Below are 21,625 nucleotides of genomic sequence, written 5' to 3'. Positions count from 1 at the left end.
TTGTAAAGGCCCTTCTCTTGACCAGTTTATTCACATATACCTATTCTCAGAACTCCAAACGAGAGCACCCGTTGTCTCCTGGAAATCAACCTTAACAGGAGCTGCCCAAGCACTTTCTATGCCCAGCCTCTATGCCAGGTGTGTGGAGGCTCCTCCAGAGCCAAGGGAGATCCAAGCGCAGGGCATTGCTCCTAAAGACAATCTTACCCTCAGCCACTTGTCCCCCTCTTAGGCCGGAATTCCCGCCACAATTCCTGCTGGGTTGATTAAATCAAGTGGTTGGAAATTAAAGCCAATTGAAGAGATTAAGTGTGCTTGAGTCACTTTAAAGTTTTTGGTCTTAACAGGTCACTCCTTCAGACCCACCAGACAAGGTCCCCTCATCCTCATAGCAAGGGGTTGGGGGGCTTTTGGGTGTGGAGCCCAGGAAGCATCCTGAGGAAGGTCAGACCTGTGGCGCTCAAACACTCAGGATCCATTCCTGGGAGATGAGGGAGCCCATCCGTGCTAGCCCTGCCTTTAGAAAGGAGCTAATCTTAAGGAAGGGGTTTCATAACAAGGGCATTTCTTTCCTACTCTGTATCCTGACATGGATCCCCAAACCTGTCAGTTGCTCCCCATATCTGCTGGAAAAAAAGGAATCCAGGACAGGACAGGTGACAAAAGAGAAGGGCAGAAAAGTTGCTGCGGGGGAGGAACAAAAGAGCAAGGATGTCTTGAGAAACTGACCCGGTTCACTAATTTCTTTATCTTCATAGTCGGCCTATGGGAGGTCATTAGATCAGTGAAGGAGGCACCCTGAAAGTGAATAGGTTCCAGAGACAGGGTCCTGGAGTGGGTGAGAGTTGGGATCCTTCTGGAACTTGAGAGAAGACGAAATAGTCCATTGGCCCACGATGAGCCTGCTAATATTAGAGGCTGGGTTGACTCTTTCTTTGCATCCCTAACCTACTTTAAGCATGGTGGGGACTGTCTGGGACCACGAGAGATGCATACACGGGAGGAGGAACAACAGAGAAAATACAGGCTGACATGGAGGCAAACGGAGAGGGGACTCCGATATGATACCCCAGACTCTGCCTCAGCCAGAACTGTGCTGACGAAGGGGGAAGGGGTGCCTGAGAATTGGGGGCGGGGTTTCCTCTCAGTGGGGCTCTTCTGTCCCGCGCTCTTCTCCCCCGCCCCCCCAAGCCCCGTGACTTCTGGTTTAGGGACAGATTGCTGGGGAGCTAGTCTCCTTCCCCGCACTTTGCAGTTCACCCTTTCACCGGGTGCCTCCCCCGGGCTGCAAAGGGTGGGGGGCGGGGGTAGGGGGAGCCAATCCCGGCAGCGCCAAAGGGGGGAGGCGGCGGTGACAGCCGCGGGGAGGGGGCGGGAGGAGAGAGGCGGCTCGGCTCGGCTCCGCGCTCAGCTCCGCTCTGCCTCCGGCTCTGCGCTCACCTGCTGCCTAGTGTTCCCTCTCCTGCTCCAGGACCTCCGGGTAGACCTCAGACCCCGGGCCCATTCCCAGACTCAGCCTCAGCCCGGACTCCCCCAGCCCCGACAGCACAGTAGGCCGCCAGGGGGCGCCGTGTGAGCGCCCTATCCCGGCCACCCGGCGCCCCCTCCCACGGCCCGGGCGGGAGCGGGGCGCCGGGGGCCATGCGGGGCCAGGGCCGCAAGGAGAGTTTGTCCGATTCCCGAGACCTGGACGGCTCCTACGATCAGCTCACGGGTGAGTCAGTGACGTGGGGGTCGCGGGAGGGAGGGTGGATTCCATTCCTCTAGACCCTTCCGCCTCTCTGACCCCGGCCTGGCCCGCACCCACACTCTGCCCCATTCCCAGCCACTCTTATGCCCGGTCTGGGCGGCAGGACACTGGGGGTTCAAAGCCTTGGGTCCTGCAGGGGTTGGGGAGGAACAGTAGAGGCAGGTGTGGAGAGGCAGCAGGTGTGGGCGTTTGTGACACAGGGCTGAGAGGGTGTCTGGAGTGGGAGGTGTTACGTGCGTGAGCGCCTGTCATTCTGTGTGTGTGTGTGTGTGTGTGTGTGTGTGTGTGTGTGTGTGTGTGTGCGAGCGCGCGCGCGCGCCTCCCACAGCTGGTTGCCATGTGCCCTGGGCTTGATGACAGCTAGGGTGAGTGTGATTGTATGTGGCAGTGCAATTGTATGGTCTCGTCAGATATTTGAGTTTGCGTAGGACCCTGGTTGTACTGATGAAGTTGTTTTGACCATGTGTCTCTGTTATATGTGCAACGATGTGTTGTGAGTAATTCTGTATGAAGTGGTGTGTAACTACCAGAATGTATCAGGGCTCCACTTTAGGGTGGCTTGTCTCTTTGTAAGACTTCATGACCATAAGCCCTCTGGGCAAGACTTTGTTAAAGTAGGTTGTGTTGTGTTTTGTGATTTTGAGATTAGTGTTCAGTGCTAGTTGTGTACTTTCCTGTGGTGATGTCTGCAGCGGGGCTCTGTGAGTGTCCATGATGTGTCTCACCCTTGCTGCCTCTCTGGCTTCCTGGTACAGATAGGGGTCTTTAGTACACCCCACTGCTTCACCAATTTTTCCACAAATAGCCCAGGTGGACCCAAGGAGGGACTTTAGTGTTCAGCTGCCCAGCCTGGTTTCCAAGAGACCTTATGGCTCCAGCACCTGGCCCCTGTAGGAAGGCTTTAGTTAGTGCTGGGTCAGCCCTCTCTCCCCACACCAAATCATGTACTCAGATTATTCTTACAACTGAATCCTTCAACCCCCAACAAACATTTCAGAACTTCACTCAAACCCCAGGAAAACACATCCTCTTGCTTCCCCTCCAGAGCCAGAGCTAGAAGCTCTAGGCCTGGGAAGTGCCATGTGGTGTCCTGTATGTCCCCCCAAACCACTTGGCTGCCCGGGCATCCTCTGTTTCCCACATGGGGAGGTATGTGAGACCAGTACATCTGTGCATGTGCATGTTCCTGGGTTTGGTAGGAAGAGCCATGTGTTTGTGTAGGTGACTGTGTCACCCTGCGTACATTTCCATGTGTGTGTTTGTGTCTCTCATCGTGCAGCCTGCTCTAGAAAGCCAGCAGAGTGGGAGGAGGGAGGCTGTCTCCCTGAGGCCAAAACAAAGCTGGGGAGGTAGAGGGAGGCCATGATCCTTGTCCTTCCTGAGGGGAGTGAGATTAAGACCTGGGAAGGGGGAGGGGACTAGGATGAGGTGCCTTGAGCATGTGTCTTCCCCCACCCCCCATCACTGTCCCTAGGGAGGCCCTAGTCAGGATCAGGGGAGCCACTCAGGCTGGCCCCAGATGAGAGAGCATGCCAGATGTGCCTCAGAGCTGGATGGAATCCAAAGGGCCCACTGTCCAGCTCTTCCATGAATTCTGTTCGCATCACCAGCTTAGGATTCTTGAGAGTAGTAAGGGCCTAGGGGCCTTCAGTAGCATCACATTAGTCAGTGTTTGCTTCCAGCTTTAATGGGTTCTCACCCTTAGTGAAACCATCCCTTCCCCACTTGGCTATTTGAATGAGATTGGGTGGGGGAAGCATTTGTATTTGGAGATGCCCTGCCCCAGGTCAGTCAGGAATGGAAGTGTACCAACTACGTGACTTTTGTTCTCTTGGCCTCACCTTTCTCATCTGTAAAAGGGAATGTTACTTCCTGCCTGCCTGCCTACCTCCCAAGGAAAATGGAAGGGTCAAATGTTTACAAGTATCAAGAATTGTGGTCCGGGTCTACAGCAGCCTAGCTGTAGATAGCTCCACACACGACTTGGAAAGTAGAAACAGGACTACCAGGAGCTCTCCTCTCGAAGGGCGGCTTATTTTATAGCGGGAGACAAATCGGGTTGGGACGCCAGTGTCAACAAAGACTCCGGGCGGGCGGGCGGCGCTGAGCTCTGAGCGCTGGGAGATGCCTAAGCTGAAGCATGAAGGGGAGTCGTTGTCCGCGGTGCTGAAGCGCGCGCCAGGCCTCGCCTCCCCTTCCCTGCAGTTGGGATTCCTGGGATCGGATTTAGGGTAGTCTCCAGCTCCCGTCATCCCGGCCCATCAGGCTTGCAGGGAGGCAGCTGGAAAGCTACACCTCAGGGCATCCTGGGTACCTCCGACCGTTTTACTTCCCCACTCCCACCCCAAGCTCAAAAGGGAGCTGGGAGAGACTCTTCAGGAAAACAAAACAAAACAAAAAACAGTCTGAGCCCCACCCAGACCCCTGTCTAATCCCTCGGGTGTTCCCAGCCCGGCGGGGCCGCTGGGCAGTGCGGTTCCGAGGGGAAAGGCCGCGTTTAGCAGCGGCCCTGTCTGAGCGGAAGAGAGAAAGGCCAAGAGAAGATGCGGAGAGGGTTGGAGCCTGGCTGGCCAGCCCTGAGCTCGGTCCCCGGACTGGGATCTCCGTGGAGTCCCTCCGGCCCTGAGTATTGTTCCCGGGGCGGGGGCGCCCCCGTGTGGCTGCGAGGAGTCATGCGCACGGAGCTGCTTCGCGATGGGGATAGTCGCCGTCAAGTGGACAAGATTTGCCCAGAGTTAGGAGGTCATTCTCACCACTTAAATGTAGGGTTTTCAACCAAACATGCGGGATCCCAGTCGAAGGAGCGGGACTATATCTCTCCCGTAGGCTTTCCCAGGAATTTTAAGGCGTTAGAGAGTCCTGGAAGGGTTTACTTGTGGTCTAACCTGATAGAGATGAGTCCGGAGTCCGGGAAAGGGGCGCAGCGGGACCGAAGTGGGGGTGGGGGGTGGGGGGTGGGGTGGGGGTGGGGCTCTTCTCGAAGCATTCGGCTGTAGCCAGCGTGTGGTGGTAGAGTCTGTGAACCTGCCGCACCGAGACAAACACAAATAGAAACAGTTATGAGAGCAAGGAATTTGGAGCCAGGAGACAGAAGGCAATGGGGCACAACTCTGCCGCCTCTTCTTTGCCACCCCAATACACTGGCCTCTTTCTCCTTCCTCCTGGCTTTCTTCCATTGGCCCAGGAAGTGTGGAAGTGTGGGGAGTTGCCATGACAACTCTGTCCTCTTACCCCTTCGGCTCTTTATGCCAAGATGGTGGGGGCGGGGTGCAGGGTGCGGGGAGGAGTGCGACAGGCGGAGAAAAGGGGCTGAAAGGGGGCAATAAAAGATACGGTTCATTCCCCATCCAGCTCTTTTCTCAAAACACACATGTGCCTGCCTGGCCTTCGCACCAGAACCCAGAAAAATGCTCCCTGAGAAGGCTGAGTCCGCGCCGCCCCTCCTCGCCCACCCCAGTCCGGGAACTTTGGGGGCGGGTGCTTCACATGATGGGGCCAGGGTGGGCCCCTCTCGTGCGGCCAGGAGAACATGAGAAGGCTCCAGGGTTTCGATCCTATGCCTGCCGGGCCGGCCCTCCTGCGCCGCCCACGCAGGGCCTACCCGGGTGAGGGCGGAGACCGGACCGCCCCGGGGCCTGGGGGCGGAGCTTGGACGCCGAGCTCTCCGCCAAACCATGAACCGATGCCCCCGCAGGTGCCGGAGCCCGCTGGGGCAGGCAGCGCGATCCCTCTACCAGCTGGTGACTGGGTCGCTGTCCCCAGGTATGAGGAAGGGAAGGGAGGGGCAGGATCCTTCAAAAAGTGAGCGAAGTGGGGTAGGAGCTCCGCAGAGGCAGGGAGGGAAGGGCACCTCACATAGATGGAGGGAGCAACATTCCTCCAAGGAAAGGGCTTCCAAGACGAGATCCCGGACAGAAGCGGAGCAGGGGATGGGCCTCCTTACAGAGCAGGAGGAAGACAGCGCTCTTCAAAGAGGAAAGGAGAGGGGCATCAAGTTCCCTCACAATGGTGGAGTGGGCGGGGCTTCTCACTGAAGGCAGACGAGGGGGCCTTAAGTGAGGGGCAGGGCGCCTCCCAGGGATGAAAGGAGGAGGCTTGCAGCAGAGCAGGGAAAAAGTTCAGCTCTTTCCTGCATTTCTTGGCTGAAGGGGTCTTAAGATGAAGGGTCAGTGTCCAGAAGGAAAAAACCCTGAGATGGGCCTAGACCAACATGAACTCAGCTAGCAAGTTCATGCATGACGTGGGACTGATAGACTTGTGTGGCTTAAGGATTGTATGTCTGTTTTCTCTCTCTCTGGGAGTGTGTATTAATGGGATTGTGCATTACTAAGTTGTGCATCGCTGGGCTATCATGGCTGAGTCTGTGTTTCCCTGGGGTTGTGATCACTGGGATTCTGTGACACTGAGACTGTGTGTACCTGGAGTTCTGTACTTTAGGATTGGGTTGAGGGTTCCTGAGTCTCTAAGTTGGTTGTGTAGACTTCGTGAGGTTGTACCTTGGTGTGAAATTTGTGGAGTGTATGAGGTGTGGATTGTGAGTATCCCATGGCACTGCTGAGGTGTATGCACATCTCCACTTGCGTTTCCTTATGACTGCTTGGGCAGGGCCCACAGAACCCAACGTCTCCTCTGCACCTGGCCTCAAACAGACCAAAACAACCTGGTCCTCTGGCATTCTGAGATCTGTCGTTTTCTGGCTCTCTCCATGGGTATCCACTTGAGCCCCTGGAATATAGGTAGGGCCTGTGGCCTCTCCTTGCCATCTCTCCCCCAAAAGGAGGGTAGATGGATGGTCCTGAGCCAGAACCATACCTGGAAATCTTTTGGGGAGCATACAACCTCCAAGCCCCCTGCTTGGGCCTGTCTCCAGTGACAGATGGCTGGAGCCAGGCAGGGCCAGCTCTCAGTCATTGCAGGCATGACTTCCAGGACCCAAAATAGCCCCAACGTCTAGGGAGGTCATTAATCACCCGATGCAGCTGGGGGCTGCTGTGTCTTTGGCCTAGCTGGGAATGGTGTGGGTCTGGGGGACTGAGAGAAGGGCTTTGAGGTCTTCACTGGCTGGGTTAACAGTGGCGGTGGGGGGTGGGACAAAGGTAGACTGGGGAAGGTGGGACAGTTGCATAGAGTGGGTTCCCCCACAAGGCAGTGTTACTCACATTTGAACTGGGGGAGATAAATAAATAAATGATAGGAATATCTCTGTGGTAAGATTTGAGGGATCTGGGGAAGGCCCACCTCATGCCTCGAGATGGTTTTCCCTTGAGTTCCCACTCTGCCAGATTGCTTCCACAGAGATTTTACTTTGAGTGAAGAGCTAAATTCGTGGCACAGGGATGCTTGGGGAGGATGGATCTGGCAAGTTTCTCACTGAACCCACTTTGAGAAGTCTCTGAGTGGGGAGAAGGGAGAGCCTGGAGTAATAACTCGTCCTTTCACTCCTGACAGACTCTGCCACGGGATGCCTGGCTGATTTAGGACCATGAGTCCTGGTGAGGCTGGGTCAAGGTCTCTGAGAGTTGAGAGTGGGAGTTAGGAAAAGGAGGGGCCAGGGACAGGGCCAGGGCCAGGGCAACTGGCTACAAGTTATCAGTAACAGGGAGCAAGGAGGGACTGTTGTGGGGCCCCTTTCCATTCAAATAGTCTGGCTTGGCATTCAAGGTTTCATGGAATTTGACCCTTTTTGATTTTATTACCCATAGCTCCCTTACCTAAACTAAGCTGTAGGCCCTAGGATTCCTTGACACCCCACACATATTGGAGAGACTGCCTGAGGGAGCTGACAGATCACTGACTCTGGTTAAACTCATTATTATTATTATTATTATTATTATTATTATTATTGAGACAGAGTTTTGCTCTTTCAGTCAGACTGGAGTGAAGTGGCGTGATCTCAGTTCACTGCAACCTCTGCCTCCCAGTTTCAAGCAATTCTGCCTCAGCCTCCTGAGTAGCTGGGATTACAGGCAAGCGCCATCACGCCCGGCTAATTTTCATATTTTTAGTAGAGACGGGGTTTCACCATGTGAGTCAGGCTGGTCTTGAACTCCTGACCTTGTGATCCACCCGCCTCGGCCTCCCAAAGTGCTGGGATTACAGGCGTGAGCCACTGCACCCAGCCAAACTCATTCTTTATTAGCATGTCAGTTGTTATCTTGGAAAAAAATCACTCTTTTTTCCCAAGATAAGCAAGGAGCTTATCTTGGCGGGAAGCTTCAATTCCTTCATCTGCAAAATGGGTATACTACCACTCACTCTGACCGTGTCAGCTGTAAAAACAGGAATAATAGATCCTACCTCTCAGGTTTATTATGAGGACTAAGTGAGATACTACATGTAAAGTATCCAGGACACAAAATGTGCTGGATAAATATTATCTCTTTGTTTATTTGTTTATTTTGAGATGGGGTCTCACTTTGTCATCTAGGCTGAAGTACAGTGGCATGATCATGGCTTACTGCAGCCTCGAATTCCCACCTCAGCCTCCCAGGTAGCTGGGACTATAGGTGTGTGCCACCACTCCAGGCTAATTTTTTTTTTTTTTTTTTTTTGAGACAGAGTCTCGCTCTGTTGCTCAGGCTGGAGTGCAGTGGCATGATCTCGGCTCACTGCAACCTCCACCTCCTGGGTTCAAGCAATTCTCCTGCCTAGGCCTCCCAAGTAACTGGGATTACAGGTGTGTGCCACCACGCCCGGCCAATTTTTGTATTTTTAGTAGAGACGGGGTTTCACCATTTTGGCCAGGCTGGTCTCGAACTCCTGACCTCGTGATCCACCTGCCTTGACCTCCTAGAGTGCTGGGATTACAGGCATGAGCCACCTTGCCCGGCTCAGGCTAATTTTTTGTAGAGACAGAGTTTCGCCATGTTGCCCAGGCTGGTCTGGGACTCCTGATCCAACCTCCTCAGCCTCCCAAGTGCTAGGATTACAGGCATGAGCCATCCACCATGCCTGGCCAAATGTTGATCTCTTTGTTAAGGTGGACAGTTGACATTTGAGCCTGACCCCCCAGTTAAGAAGCTTTTGCTATAACTCATTTCATAACCTGCCTGTAACAGCTCCTATCACCTATAGGCATCCCACAAATATTTTTTGAATGAGTAGATTCCTTAGAGTTCTCTCAGTAGGGCTGTCTCTCTCTACCCAGTGAGGGCATATTTGGTTCACCTTCATTGCACAAGCACTAGCTCAGAGCCTGACACTCAATTTGTGTAGGTCCAGGTTTTTTTTTTTGTTTTTCCTTTAACATCTTTGCTCTCCCAGGAGGTTGGAATGTATTTGAGGAAACAAGACTGATACAGAGAAATCTGGGTTCAAATCTCTGCTTCATATCCTGTTAGTTGGGTGACCTCAAGCAAGGCGCTTTATCTCTCTGCGCCTCATTTACCTCATTAGTAAAATGGGTACAATACTATTCACTGCCCGTCTCATGGGGTTGTTATGAGAAGCCATCCAGATAATAGTGTTTGTGGAAATGCTTTATGAACTGTTAAGAGCTATAGAAATGTAAGGGGGAGTGTTACGTTGTTAATAATGGTAGCAGACACATATTCAGCAGTTACTCTGTGCTAGGTGTTTAGGTGTTTTTCTTTTTTTTTTTTTTTTTTTTTTTTTTGAGATGGAGTCTTGCTGTGTCACCTAGGCTGGAGTGCAGTGGCACAATCTCAGCTTACTGCAACCCCTGCCTCCCTAGCTCAAGCGATTCTCCTTCCTGAGCCTCCTGAGTAGCTGGGATTACAGGCATGTGTGCCACCATCCCTGGCTAATTTTTGTATTTATAGTAGAAACAAAGTTTCACCATGTTGGCCAGGATGGTCTTGAACTCCTGACCTCAAGTGATCCACCTGCCTCAGCCTCCCAAAGTGCTGGGATTACAGACATGAGCCACCGTGCCTGGCCTGTGCTAGGTGTTATTCTAACAACTGTCCATGTATTATTTTATTCCCCCCTCCTCAGCAACCATATGAGGTGGGAAACTGAGGCATACAGAGGTTGAGAGCCCATCCAGTTATTCCAAGTTGCAAAGCTGGGATTTGAAACCAGGGAGTCTGGCACCCTAGTCCACCCTAACACTTACTATTCTACAACACCTTTTACTGTTCCCACTGATAACATTACAGAATTCCCTGCTGAGTTTTGAGGACTCTGCAAGGAATTCAGTCAGAATTCAGGTTACTGGTAGACCACTGAAGGCTGGAGGCTCTGAAGGGAAGGGAATTTAAGCTGCCTCTAACGGATAGGTAAGAGGAAAAGCAGAAGCGAGGGCAGCCCTGACAGAGATGGTAAGAGCAAAAACACAGAAATAGGACAGAGTTTAGTGTGTTTCAGCTACAGTGAGGAGGCCAAACTGGCTGAAACAAAAGTATCTACCCTGATGAGGGTAGAGGGAAGAATATTGCCAGGGGTGGAAGTTGGACAGTCATAGGGAGGTATTTGCTGGTTTCATCTGTAAATCAGTAACCTCTAAGATGTGAGTAATGGCAAGCAATCCCTAAATAGACTTTTTCCTAGGGGAAAGGAGTGGAACAGACCAAGCCTATTTGAGGCCGGACGCGGTGGCACACGCCTGGAATTCCAGCACTTTGGGATGCCAACGGGGGCAGATCACTTCAGGCCAGGAGTTCGAGACCAGCCTGGCCAGCATGACAAAACCCTACTTAAAAATATAAAAATCAGCTGGGCGTAGTGGTGCACGCCTGTAATCCCAGTTATTCGGTGGCTGAGGCACGAGAATCGCTAGCGCCACCGCACTTTAGCCTGGGTGATAGAACGAGACTCTGTCTCAAAAAAAAAAAAAAAAAAAAAAAAAGAGAAAAAAAAGCCTACGTGAAGCGTCATCTTCCCACCCCTTCCCTGGATGGGGCAGGTCGGGGAGAAGGAAGGGGTATGGTACTGTGTGAGGTTGGACACGTGCCCCCCGGTGGTGGCTGTTTAGAACTGCAGATCAGCCAACCTCAACTGGGGCCTTAGGGACTGGCCCCCACCCCACAAATTGGGCTGAGACACAGTCATCCCAGAGCTGGACAAGAGGGAGGGCTCCTTCTGGGGCCAATCCCCCTAAATTCGGCCTCCCGGCTGGGCCAGCTTTCTAAGAAGGGAACCAGTGTAGTGTGGTGGTTTAGAGTGAAGGCTGAGTCAGACTGGGTTAAAATTGAAGCTCTGATCTTGAAGATTTGCTTAATTTCTCTTTGACTTAGTTTCACCACCTGTAATATGAGGATAATAGTACTGCCTTCATAGGCTTATTGTGAAAATTCGGTGTTACAACACCTGTAAGCACATAGTGCATTTTCTAGTACATAGTGAATGCTCAGTCACCGTTAGCCAGCAGCGGTAGTAATGGTGTTACTAACGCAGAGGCCCTAGTCTTGCAGCTCATTGGCTCTGTAGGCCTCTCCCCACCCCTTTACACACACAAACACGGCACCAAGAAGGGGCAGGGAAGAGGAGGGAGGGACTCCAGGGATGCTGGGTGGGAGGGGTGGCTCCCTTAGAGGGTTCAGATTTCCCTCCTACAGCAGCTGGGCTTCTCCATCAGCTCAATAACAGTTCCTAAGGAGCAGGCAGGGCTTTGGCATCTCCTGGATGAGGTCCCAGCCACATAAGGAGCCAGCACAGTCCCCCCTCCTCTCCCAGGAAGCTTGGGTTTCTTGACCCCAAAGGCAGCTGCAATAAGTCCCCTCCCCAGAGGGTCCTGATGGGGTTAAGTGGCCTTTTTCTGCCTAGGCTACTACTGTATATTATCCGCCCTCCCTTGGGCCTCAGTTTCACTGCCTGTGGCCTGTGGGAAGAGAGTGCTTCCCTCCTCACAGTCTCCATGGCAACCAAATCGATATTGGTGATATCCTCCTAGCAGGAGAGGTCACTGCCTTCTCCGCCATTATTCTCATACAATTCCATGCCAGTACAATGACAAAACAGTAGACCCACCCTCCAAATTATACAACACATCCATACCTAACAAACTTCAGACCCACATCCTACAACCCTACTAAAACACAGGAATCTCACTCCCCATGCACACTCACAAATACTTCAACACACTCCCACACATGCAGACCATAGACATCCAGCTCACATACCCATATACGCAAGAGTCAAAATGCATAACCATACACCAAACACACACCTCTGTGACAGGTGCACAGTCACATGTAAGCGCACAAAGACACACGTAAGAGGAGAACTATGCATTGCCATACTGACAAACACAGGAATATACACACAGGAAAACACCTGGCCACCACAACATATTCTGACCCATGCGTCTGATTACTTATACATGTGCAGATGGTGGTTTCTCACACACATACACCCTGCCCTTCCCTGCCTTCTCCCTAAGCTCAGCTCCTCCCTCTGCCCCCTCCCTTTGGCACAGAGTAGCCACAGGATGTCTAGGGGAAGCACTTCTCAGGGACAGAGGCAGGTCACTGCCCCCTCCCTCCTCTGGCCCATATCTTGGCCAAAGGTTCCTGAGGAGGTGCCAGTCCAAAGGCTGAGGTGGCCCTGCGAAGAGGAAGAGGCGGCGGCTGTGGTTGGGAGGCTTGTGGGGCAGAGGCGGGGTGATGGGGGAGAGGAAGGAGATCCTGGGAGGGAGAGTGGGAGGGAGGCTGCAGGCAGTCCTACTCAGCCTGGGGAGCCTGAGGGGGAGGTGGTGTGAGGCAGCGAACCAGCGTGTCTGAACCTGGGCCCTGTAGGGGCCATGCCCCAGGCCCACCATGAACCTGGAAGGGCTGGAGATGGTCGCTGTGCTCGTGGTCCTCGCTCTGTTTGTCAAGGTCCTGGAGCAGTTTGGCCTCTTTGAGCCTGTCTCCTTGGAAGGTAATCCAGGTGTCCTGGCATGACTGAGCTGCTGGCTGGTGGGGCAGCTGCCCCACAGCACTAGGGAGGGTGTTTGTCTGTCTTCATGACTGGGGGCAGGGATGAGCAGGTGAGTGATGGGACAGGGATCTGGGAGGTGAGTAGAGGTGCTTGGGGGATGCGACATCTGGGAGGGGTAAAGAGGAGGCCTCAAGGAGTAGATATGGAGAGAGGAGGGAATCTGGGGGACAAGGTGTCAGGAGGTGATGAGGGGTGCAGTGTGGGAGGACTGGGGTGTGGAGATGAGGAGGTGAGGGGATTCTGGGGGATACCAGGAGGGGTCTGGAGATAGGGAAGGAGTGTCTGGAGTAGAGGAGGGAGGTTCTAGGGATTCTGAGGTAACAACAGATTTCTGGGGGGTCCTTTTTGGAGTCGGGGCCCACCACGGTGCCTGTGCATCCTCTCCACACCTCCATCCGTGCAGTGTAGCTTATGGGGTGTGTGGGCTCAGTGTGTGAGAGACACAGGGTGTGACTTTGTGTTCCTGTATGTGAGAGAGTACAAAGTATGTAACTGTGAGCCCGTGTATGGGACAGGGATATGACTGTATGTGTGAGAGTGACAGGGCATGTGGCTTTGTGAGAAGGTGGATGTGGCCAGGCCTGAGTGGCACAGTATGTGGCTGAGCCTCTTTGGGTATCAGGTTGTGCATGTGGCTGTTTCCAGAGTTTCCTGAGGATATACCAGCTCCATACCCAAGGCTTGGGAGGAGGTGGGTTCTGGAGGGAAGAGTGTGAACATTGTGAAGGAGACATTTGTAGCCAGCTATGATTGGGGATGAGGAGTGGATCAGATCAGGGACCCTGCTTCCCAAGTCCCCTTGCTTCTCCAAGCTCCTATCAGGATCCAAGTGCAGAATGGTCTCCAGGGCCTAGACATTGGGAGTGGAAAATCAACTCCCCTCCCCAGCCCACCCCAAAGTCAGTAGGGAGAGTAATATTGGGGTGGAGTGGGGAGCACTTCTGCCTCCCCCTTGGGAGTTTTGACCTCTCCCTCCTCTTCACGGCTAGAACTGTGTAACTCCATAGCATGGCTGTTCCCCAGTACCACCAGGGACAGGAAGACAGACCAGAACCATGATGGAGGACTGCAGGGTAGATACCTGGAAGAACTGGAAAAATACGAAGGAAGCTGGGAACAAGAGGAAGGTGCATGAATTGCCTGCTCTAGGGTTCAGTAAGAGCAGAAAACTCCTAGCTCACCCTCCATCCTCTGCTGCATTTATTGGGGTGGAGTGGGGAACAGGGAGTTGGACCTAGATGAACTGGGACAGCTGGGCTGAGCTTGTTCTCATTCAATCTGGAAAAGGTGAAGTTGATTGAGCTCTAACTTGCCATCCCTTTTAGATGGGAAAGGGGGAAGAGAGGGCATCTGGGAATCCCAGGAGTCTTGGGCTGAAGGCAGCCATTCTGTCCTCACCTTTAGAGGAGACAGAGGCTTAGAAACAGGTAGGGGGCTGGGGTGGGGGGCAGGAGAGCCAGCCCCAAGTTGGGCGACTACACCATTGGAGGCCCCAGGTGCAATCCGGCTTTGGGAAACCAGAGTCCAGGCTAATGGAGCCCTGGGCCAGAGGCCAGGTCGCCATCGATCCCCCTGCCTGGCCCACTGCCCCCTCCCACCTCTCCATGACTCCTGGGGTGGGAGGGAAGTAAGGATGTTTTGAAGGAGAGGAGGTGGTTACTCACCCAGTTGCCTCCTGAGAACAGGGCCTGATCTGGAGGGTGAAGCCTGGATTGGGAGGGTGGGGTATATGGAGCGGGAGTAACCTTTAACTAAAGGAAGTTGGACCCCTCCAGGAATGGACTGAGGCCAACTTTAGCCACTGTGTCAGATCCAGTGGGATCTGATCCAGGAATCTGGATGCAGTGCAGCTGGGAGACACACAGACACACACACACACAGAGTAACACTGAGGGTCCTCTGGGGGTGCAATTAGAGCTGTAGAGCATGTGCAGAAATAAGGGGAGAAGAGAGGAAGGGGAGCCATGATCAGTGGGCCATGGATAGCCCCACAATACACCAGAATACTCCCCTCCAAGATCTCTTATTGCCGCAAAGTTTACTATTATTTCACCCTCAAAGAGCAAGCCATACTGGAAAAGACTGTGAAGGGGCCACAGTTTAGGGTAGATGAGTTAGCTGATGAGGAACCCTGCCCTTTGGCAGAAAGATTCTGGGTGCCTTGGAATGAGGAGGGGTTACAGGAAAGAAAAGTGGATGTACCCAGGAAAAATGAAGCCTCTGTGGGTGAGGTATTGAGGTACAGCCTTAGATATCTGGGTGCCATGGGGACCCAGGTCACAGTATGATATGGATATGTGTCATGACAACCTTGATATGTCTCATAATGTTATAAGGTCACAATGTGATAGTGTTCTTTGTAGACTCACATGTCATGATGTCCCAGAGGCATTGTGTGTTCTTGTGTGGTTTGATCATGCTGTGTGTGGGATGGCCTATATGGGTCTCCATGTGTGTGCATCCTGTTTTACTTAGGTCACATTTGTATATGTTTGTGTTAAGGAGTAGCAGGTCATTGTGTGTGTGTGTGTGTGTGTGTGTGTGTGTGTGTGTGTGTTGGAGCATGCATATTAGGCCATCAGGTGTGAGTTACTGGATATCAAGCTGTCACTGGCACCCATCACTGTGATGTATTGTTCTACATGTCACTATACACGCCTGTCACTGTAGGTGTGTGTATGAGAGAGTTGTTCTTACCCAGGCAATCCTTGGGTTGGACATCATCCTGAGAGGTCCAGCCATGGCACTTGAGCCAAGGGTACTAGGTCAGCAAAGACATTGAGGCCACTGCCACCTCATCCTTGCCGCCTCGCTGTCACCGGCCACATCCCATTAAACAAAGTGCCTGAGCCTCACCTCTATGGACCCACTGGGCTCCCCTAACCCGATTCCAACCACCCTTGCCATTCCTTTCCTCCCCTTAATTCCTCCCCCAGCCTGGTCCCCAGATGGGGTTTATTTATGACTGGCGGGGAGGGGACAGGGAACAGAGGGACAATGGGAGTTAATGTGCCTTCCTGGGGTCTTCTCTCTTCCCAGGCCACCCTCCAGGGCCCACTAAAAAAGCGCTGAAGCAGCGATTCCTCAAGCTGCTGCCGTGCTGCGGGCCCCAAGCCCTGCCCTCAGTCAGTGAAAGCAAGTGCCTCTCATGTGCTTCCGGGGGCGGGGCCCGATGTGTGCGTGCGTGTGTGTGCATGCGTCTGTGTGTGCGCATGCTCCAGGCCTGCCTGTGTGGGGGAGCGTGCCCCAGGCCTGCCTGTGTAGGGGTGGGGCCTGCCCCAGGCCTGTGTGTGTGTATGTGTGTGCATGTGCGCGCGCGCTCGCAAGCGTGCCCCAGGCCGGCGTGTGTGGGGGGGGCGTGCCCTACCCCTGCATGTGTGTGGAGGGCGTGCCCCAGGCCCGCATGTGTGTGTGTATGGGGAGGCGTGCCCCAGGCCTGCGTGTGGGGGAGGGGCGTGCCCCAGGCCTGCGTGCGTGTGTGTGTGTGGGCGTGACCAGCGTGGCGAGGGCGGGTGCTGGCTGGGCTGGAGCATAACGGAGCGTGGCTACTGTGTGCGTGTGCGGCTGAAGCCAGCGTGTGTGGGCGTGGTCAGTTGGGCGCGGGTGTGTGTCACCGCTCCCGCAAAACTGTGGGACCCGAGAGTGTGAGTGTGACCATTGTGACCGGGCTGAGGCCTGAGCCTGTGTAGCTGTGGCGGCCTGTGTAGACCAGGCGGCCGTGAGGGTCTGTATGTGGCTTAGCTGGATTAGCGTCTTCAACTCCGTGCGGCTGCCCCCTTCCCCACCGTGTTTTGGATCCCTGATGTGTGTTGCCTATGCCCCGACAGGACGGTGACAGGTGTAGAGGATGGCGCCTGCCCTCCTCCAGACGCCAGGGTATTTGGGTTTTCTGTCCCAGCCTGGTCCCCTGCTGAGTGATCTCGAGTTGAGTGACCTCGCTTTGTCTCCAGGTCTCCGTTTCCTCAGTTGGGCCTTGCCCACCTCATAGGATCATACTGCATTTTGCAAACCATAAAAGCCCGCTTTGTAGTTATTTGAGCGTGCTGTTGTGTTGTACTTAGATGGGTCCCACACGGGGGTGGATTCGGAAAAGGACAGGCGTGAGTCCCGCAAGCTTGTGTGCATGGGGTCCGTTTCGTGTGTGTCTGTGCTGGTTGGGTGTGCCTTTGCACGGGCTGGGGTGTGAGGTTTGCTCTGAGTGTGAGGGGCCAGGTGTGTGTCTGCAGTTGGCCGGGTCTTCCGCTTTCTCGGTGACAGTTCGCTCCCTTCAGCATTAGCCGCCCCAGCCTCCCTCCGCCCCCACAGACCCCGCCTGCTGGACCCAGGTGACTTACGCTCCTGGTGGGGGCGGGGCGGGGCAGGGCGGCTTTGCCATCTTGGGGTGGGGGCACTTGCCTGGGGGCTGGACGTTGGGGGCGGGGCGGGATTGAGATGGGGCCGGGGGTGGGGTCTGGATGGAGGTTGGCTGAGCTGGGCGGGGCATGGCTCAGGCATGGCTGGGATAGATGGGGCTGGGCGGGGCGAGGGGCGGGGCTGGGCGGGGAGAGGGGCGGGGTTGGGCGGGGCAAGGCTGGGGCTGGGCGGATCTGAGTTGGTCCCCAAAGGCCCGGAGCTCTGACCCTCAGACGCCCCCTCTTGAACGCACTTTTCCCACTCCTCCCTTTTTGAAACGAAGATGCGGCTGGGGGCCTTCCCCTCCAACGAGGGATCGAGGGTCCAGGGGCGAGCGCTGAGTCGGATCCCTGGCTCTGGGGCCAGGCTAGGCCTTGGCCCACTGGTAGACCTCGAAGATGGCCAGCATCTTTTCTCCTTACCTCAGTGTCCTTGGCTCGGGGCCCAGGGAACTGGCAGCCTGGTCTCCGGCATCGGATGGGACCGGGGGGGCGGGGAGGGGGTGAATGGGGCAGTGATTTGAAGAGGGGTCGCAGAGGCTGGGCCTGAGGCGCGGCTGTCCTCACCGCTCCCGCAGACAGCGTGGAGGATGAATTTGAATTGTCCACCGTGTGTCACCGGCCTGAGGGACTGGAGCAGCTGCAGGAGCAAACCAAATTCACGCGCAAGGAGTTGCAGGTCCTGTACCGGGGCTTCAAGAACGTGAGTGCAAGGCGAGGCCAAACTCAGCGAGGGTGGGACAGGAGGACCCAAGCCGGTCCACAGCTTCCCAGAAAGCATGGCTTGGATGCTTGAGGTGCGGGCGGAAGGGAGGCGAGGCCCTGAGACTGAACTTCTAGCTGGAGGTTCTGGGGCGGGGCCAGAACGGAAGCGGCGCCTGTAGACTGTCAGTTTCGTTCCATGTTTTTTATTTGTGCACTGGGAAAGAAGTCTTGCCTCCCATCACATGAGCCACGTGGTGAGTCCTCTGGAGGCTTGAAGATTATCCCCCTCCCTGGGAGTCTTGGGCCATGGAGGGTGGGGGCGGTGAATGGAAGGGGATTTTGTCTCTGCCCTCAGCCTGGTGCCCTCTCCTTCCAGGAATGTCCCAGCGGAATTGTCAATGAGGAGAACTTCAAGCAGATTTACTCCCAGTTCTTTCCTCAAGGAGGTGAGCGGACAAGGCCCAAGGGGAAGCAGCTGTCCTTCTCTAGGCTAAGGGAGGGACGGATTCTGGAGGAGCTGGGAATGCCAAGGTGATGGGGGGTATGGGGAGCTCCTCAGAGGGAGGAAGTCCTCTTCTGTGTGGAAGCCAACTTGTCCACACTCACCCTGCAGACTCCAGCACCTATGCCACTTTCCTCTTCAATGCCTTTGACACCAACCATGATGGCTCGGTCAGTTTTGAGGTGAGCTGGGCGAGTTGGGCCAGGGAAGCCTGTTTCCTGGACTTCAGGGCCAGGATCTCCAGGCCAAACCCAGAGAAGGGGTTGGGTGAAGAGTACCCGAGGACACAGCTCCCTCCTGCCTCCTTCCCAGGACTTTGTGGCTGGTTTGTCCGTGATTCTTCGGGGAACTGTAGATGACAGGCTTAATTGGGCCTTCAACCTGTATGACCTTAACAAGGACGGCTGCATCACCAAGGAGGTGCAGGGCAACTGAAGGGCTGGGGGTCTGTGGCGGTGATGGGGGTGGTGTGCAGAGGGTGATGGGAGGGAAATATGGCCCACATATGCCCACAAGCAAGGGATCAAGGGAGGCTGGAGGCTCTGAGGAAGGATCCTCTTCTCTCTTGGCCTAACAGGAAATGCTTGACATCATGAAGTCCATCTATGACATGATGGGCAAGTACACGTACCCTGCACTCCGGGAGGAGGCCCCAAGGGAACACGTGGAGAGCTTCTTCCAGGTACTTGGGACTGGGTAGGCTGGAGGGCCCTGGAGTGAAGGGAAGGAGGCCAAGAACCAGCAGGGAACTCACCTGACTTCTGTCTGCCTCTCTCTTGCCATCCCTCCTGTTCTCCCTGCCTGACCACCTTCTTGCAGAAGATGGACAGAAACAAGGATGGTGTGGTGACCATTGAGGAATTCATGGAGTCTTGTCAAAAGGTACAGCTCCCTGCCCTCTACATTACCCTGACCTGGACTCAGGCCTGATTTAGTAATGTAGGGAAAAGCTTCTTTGGGCAGAATACCACCTTCCCACCTCACCCCCATATTTCAATCCTATTCCTTTGTGGGAGGCTTACCCCTTCCCTACCTCAGGTCTCTCTGAGCATCTCCTTCCTCTGTGCTTTTGAATGTCCCCATCTGTGACTCAGTGTCCCCCTCCCTGTCTCTGATAAGCTCCTTCTCTTTCTCTCTCTTCAATCTGCCTCGCTCACACCATGGCCACAGGATGAGAACATCATGAGGTCCATGCAGCTCTTTGACAATGTCATCTAGCCCCCAGGAGAGGGGGTCAGTGTTTCCTGGGGGGACCATGCTCTAACCCTAGTCCAGGTGGACCTCACCCTTCTCTTCCCAGGTCTATCCTCATCCTAGGCCTCCCTGGGGGCTGGAGGGATCCAGGAGCTTGGGGATTCAGTAGTCCAGATCTCTGGAGCTGAAGGGGCCAGAGAGTGGGCAGAGTGCATCTCGGGGGGTGTTCCTAACTCCCACCAGCTCTCACCCCCTTCCTGCCTGGCACCCAGTGTTGAGAGTGCCCCTCCTGTAGGAATTGAGTGGTTCCCCACCTCCTACCCCTACTCTAGAAACACACTAGACAGATGTCTCCTGCTATGGTGCTTCCCCCATCCCTGACTTCATAAACATTTCCCCTAAGACTCCCCTCTCAGAGAGAATGCTCCATTCTTCGCACTGGCTGGCTTCTCAGACCAGCCTTTGAGAGCCCTGTGGGAGGGGGACAAGAATGTATAGGGAGAAATCTTGGGCCTGAGTCAATGGATAGGTCCTAGGAGGTGGCTGGGGTTGAGAATAGAAAGGCCTGGACAGATTATGATTGCTCAGGCATACCAGGTTATAGCTCCAAGTTCCACAGGTCTGCTACCACAGGCCATCAAAATATAAGTTTCCAGGCTTTGCAGAAGAATTTGTCTCCTTAGAAATGCCCCAGAAATTTTCCACACCCTCCTCGGTATCCATGGAGAGCCTGGGGCCAGATATCTGGCTCATCTCTGGCATTGCTTCCTCTCCTTCCTTCCTGCATGTGTTGGTGGTGGTTGTGGCAGGGGAATGTGGATGGGGGATGTCCTGGCTGATGCCTGCCAAAGTTTCATCCTACCCTCCTTGCTCATTGTCCCTGTTTTGAGGGCTAGGACTTGAGTTTTTTTTCCCATGTTCTCTATAGACTTGGGACCTTCCTGAACTTGGGGCCTATCACTCCCCACAGTGGATGCCTTAGAAGGGAGAGGGAAGGAGGGAGGCAGGCATAGCATCTGAACCCAGTGTGGGGGCATTCACTAGAATCTTCAATCAACCTGGGCTCTCCCCACCCCCCCAGATAACCTCCTCAGTTCCCTAGGGTCTCCTCTTGCTCTACTCAAGCTACCCAGAGATGCCCCTTAGCACACCTAGAGGGCAGGGACCATAGAACCCAGGTTCCAACCCCATTGTCAGCACCCCAGCCATGCTGCCACCCCTTAGCACACCTGCTCGTCCCATTCAGCTTACCCTCCCAGTCAGCCAGAATCTGAGGGGAGGGCCCCCAGAGAGCCCCCTTCCCCATCAGAAGACTGTTGACTGCTTTGCATTTTGGGCTCTTCTATATATTTTGTAAAATAAGAAATATACCAGATCTAATAAAACACAATGGCTATGCACAGGCTGCCGTCTCTGCCTTTTGTCCCTCCCACCTACAAATACTACACAACCCCTAACTCATGTACCTGCAGCCTTTTAGATCCCCAAGAAAGTGGCTTTCTTTTCCATAGTTTTCCATACCTTGGCATAAGACTGAGACACAGGCTCTGGAATGGTTGGAAACCCACCCAACCTCAGGCCCCCACGTGAATCTCCCTCCCACACAGCCTGAGAGGAGACAAGGAAGGAAGGACAGGACACTGATGTCCCGAAGACTGTGCCAAGCAAGCTGTTTTTTAGCTGACATTCTTACAAGTTGAATCACGGATTTCTAATTTACAGACTTTTTAGTTAATCTCAAAGTGCTTTCTTTTGAGGGGCCTCCCTTTAGTTTCTTTTTTTTTTTTTTTTCTGAGACGGAGTGTCTCTCTTTTGCCCAGGCTGGAGTGCAGTGGCGTGATCTCGGCTTTACTGCAGCCTCCGCTTCCTGGGTTCAAGCAATTCTCCTGCGTCAGCTTCCTGAATAGCTGGCATTACAGGCGTGCACTGCCACGCCCGGCTAATTTTTGTATTTTTAGTAGAGACAGGGTTTTGCCATGATGGCCAGGCTGGTCTCAAACTCCTGACCTCATGTGATCTGACCGCCTAAGCCTCCCAAAGTGTTAGTTACAGGTGTGAGCCACCATGCACAGCCCCTCCCTTTAGTTTCTAATGAAAGTTCCTTTGTGTCAACATTCCAACCTTGCCTCCAGTATAGATAAATATTTTTTGTGTCCATACCCCAGCCAGGAATGATGCAGGAATGAGATGGAGTGGACCCAG

At 54.2% G+C, this 21,625-nt stretch overlaps 1 protein-coding gene across 7 annotated transcripts; it reads left to right on the top strand.

Annotated features, from left to right (window-relative positions):
* Positions 1-1,333: 1,333 nt before the first annotated feature.
* KCNIP2 (potassium voltage-gated channel interacting protein 2) lies at positions 1,334-20,823 on the top strand. Of its 7 annotated transcripts, none has more exons than XM_054436747.2 (10): positions 1,340-1,714; positions 15,671-15,766; positions 16,858-16,956; positions 17,601-17,725; positions 18,104-18,173; positions 18,341-18,411; positions 18,542-18,649; positions 18,807-18,911; positions 19,049-19,111; positions 19,400-20,823. In XM_054436747.2, exons 1-10 carry the CDS (start codon positions 1,642-1,644, stop codon positions 19,445-19,447), a joined length of 858 nt encoding a protein of 285 aa, XP_054292722.1. In that variant the 5' UTR covers positions 1,340-1,641; the 3' UTR covers positions 19,448-20,823. The 7 variants fall into 7 exon arrangements, with proteins under 7 accessions (XP_063526254.1, XP_063526253.1, XP_054292722.1 ...); XM_054436742.2 differs by having other exon boundaries at positions 1,341-1,714; positions 16,903-16,956; XM_063670183.1 differs by lacking the exon at positions 18,542-18,649 and having other exon boundaries at positions 1,336-1,714; positions 16,903-16,956.
* Positions 20,824-21,625: the final 802 nt, after the last annotated feature.

Source organism: Pongo pygmaeus, chromosome 8 (assembly GCF_028885625.2).
Source record: "Pongo pygmaeus isolate AG05252 chromosome 8, NHGRI_mPonPyg2-v2.0_pri, whole genome shotgun sequence".
Taxonomy (NCBI): Eukaryota; Metazoa; Chordata; class Mammalia; order Primates; family Hominidae; genus Pongo; species Pongo pygmaeus.
The sequence above is the reverse complement of the archived record's forward strand: the minus strand, read 5'-3'. Positions and strand labels throughout refer to the sequence as shown.

Bases quoted from the DNA above. Each gene is read 5' to 3' on its own strand.
- KCNIP2 (XM_054436747.2), top strand. From the start codon at position 1,642: ATGCGGGGCCAGGGCCGCAAGGAGAGTTTGTCCGATTCCCGAGACCTG. The intron at 1,715-15,670 runs GTGAGTCAGTGA...CTCTCTTCCCAG, and splicing joins CTCCTACGATCAGCTCACGG to GCCACCCTCCAGGGCCCACT. The intron at 18,912-19,048 runs GTACTTGGGACT...ACCTTCTTGCAG, and splicing joins ACGTGGAGAGCTTCTTCCAG to AAGATGGACAGAAACAAGGA.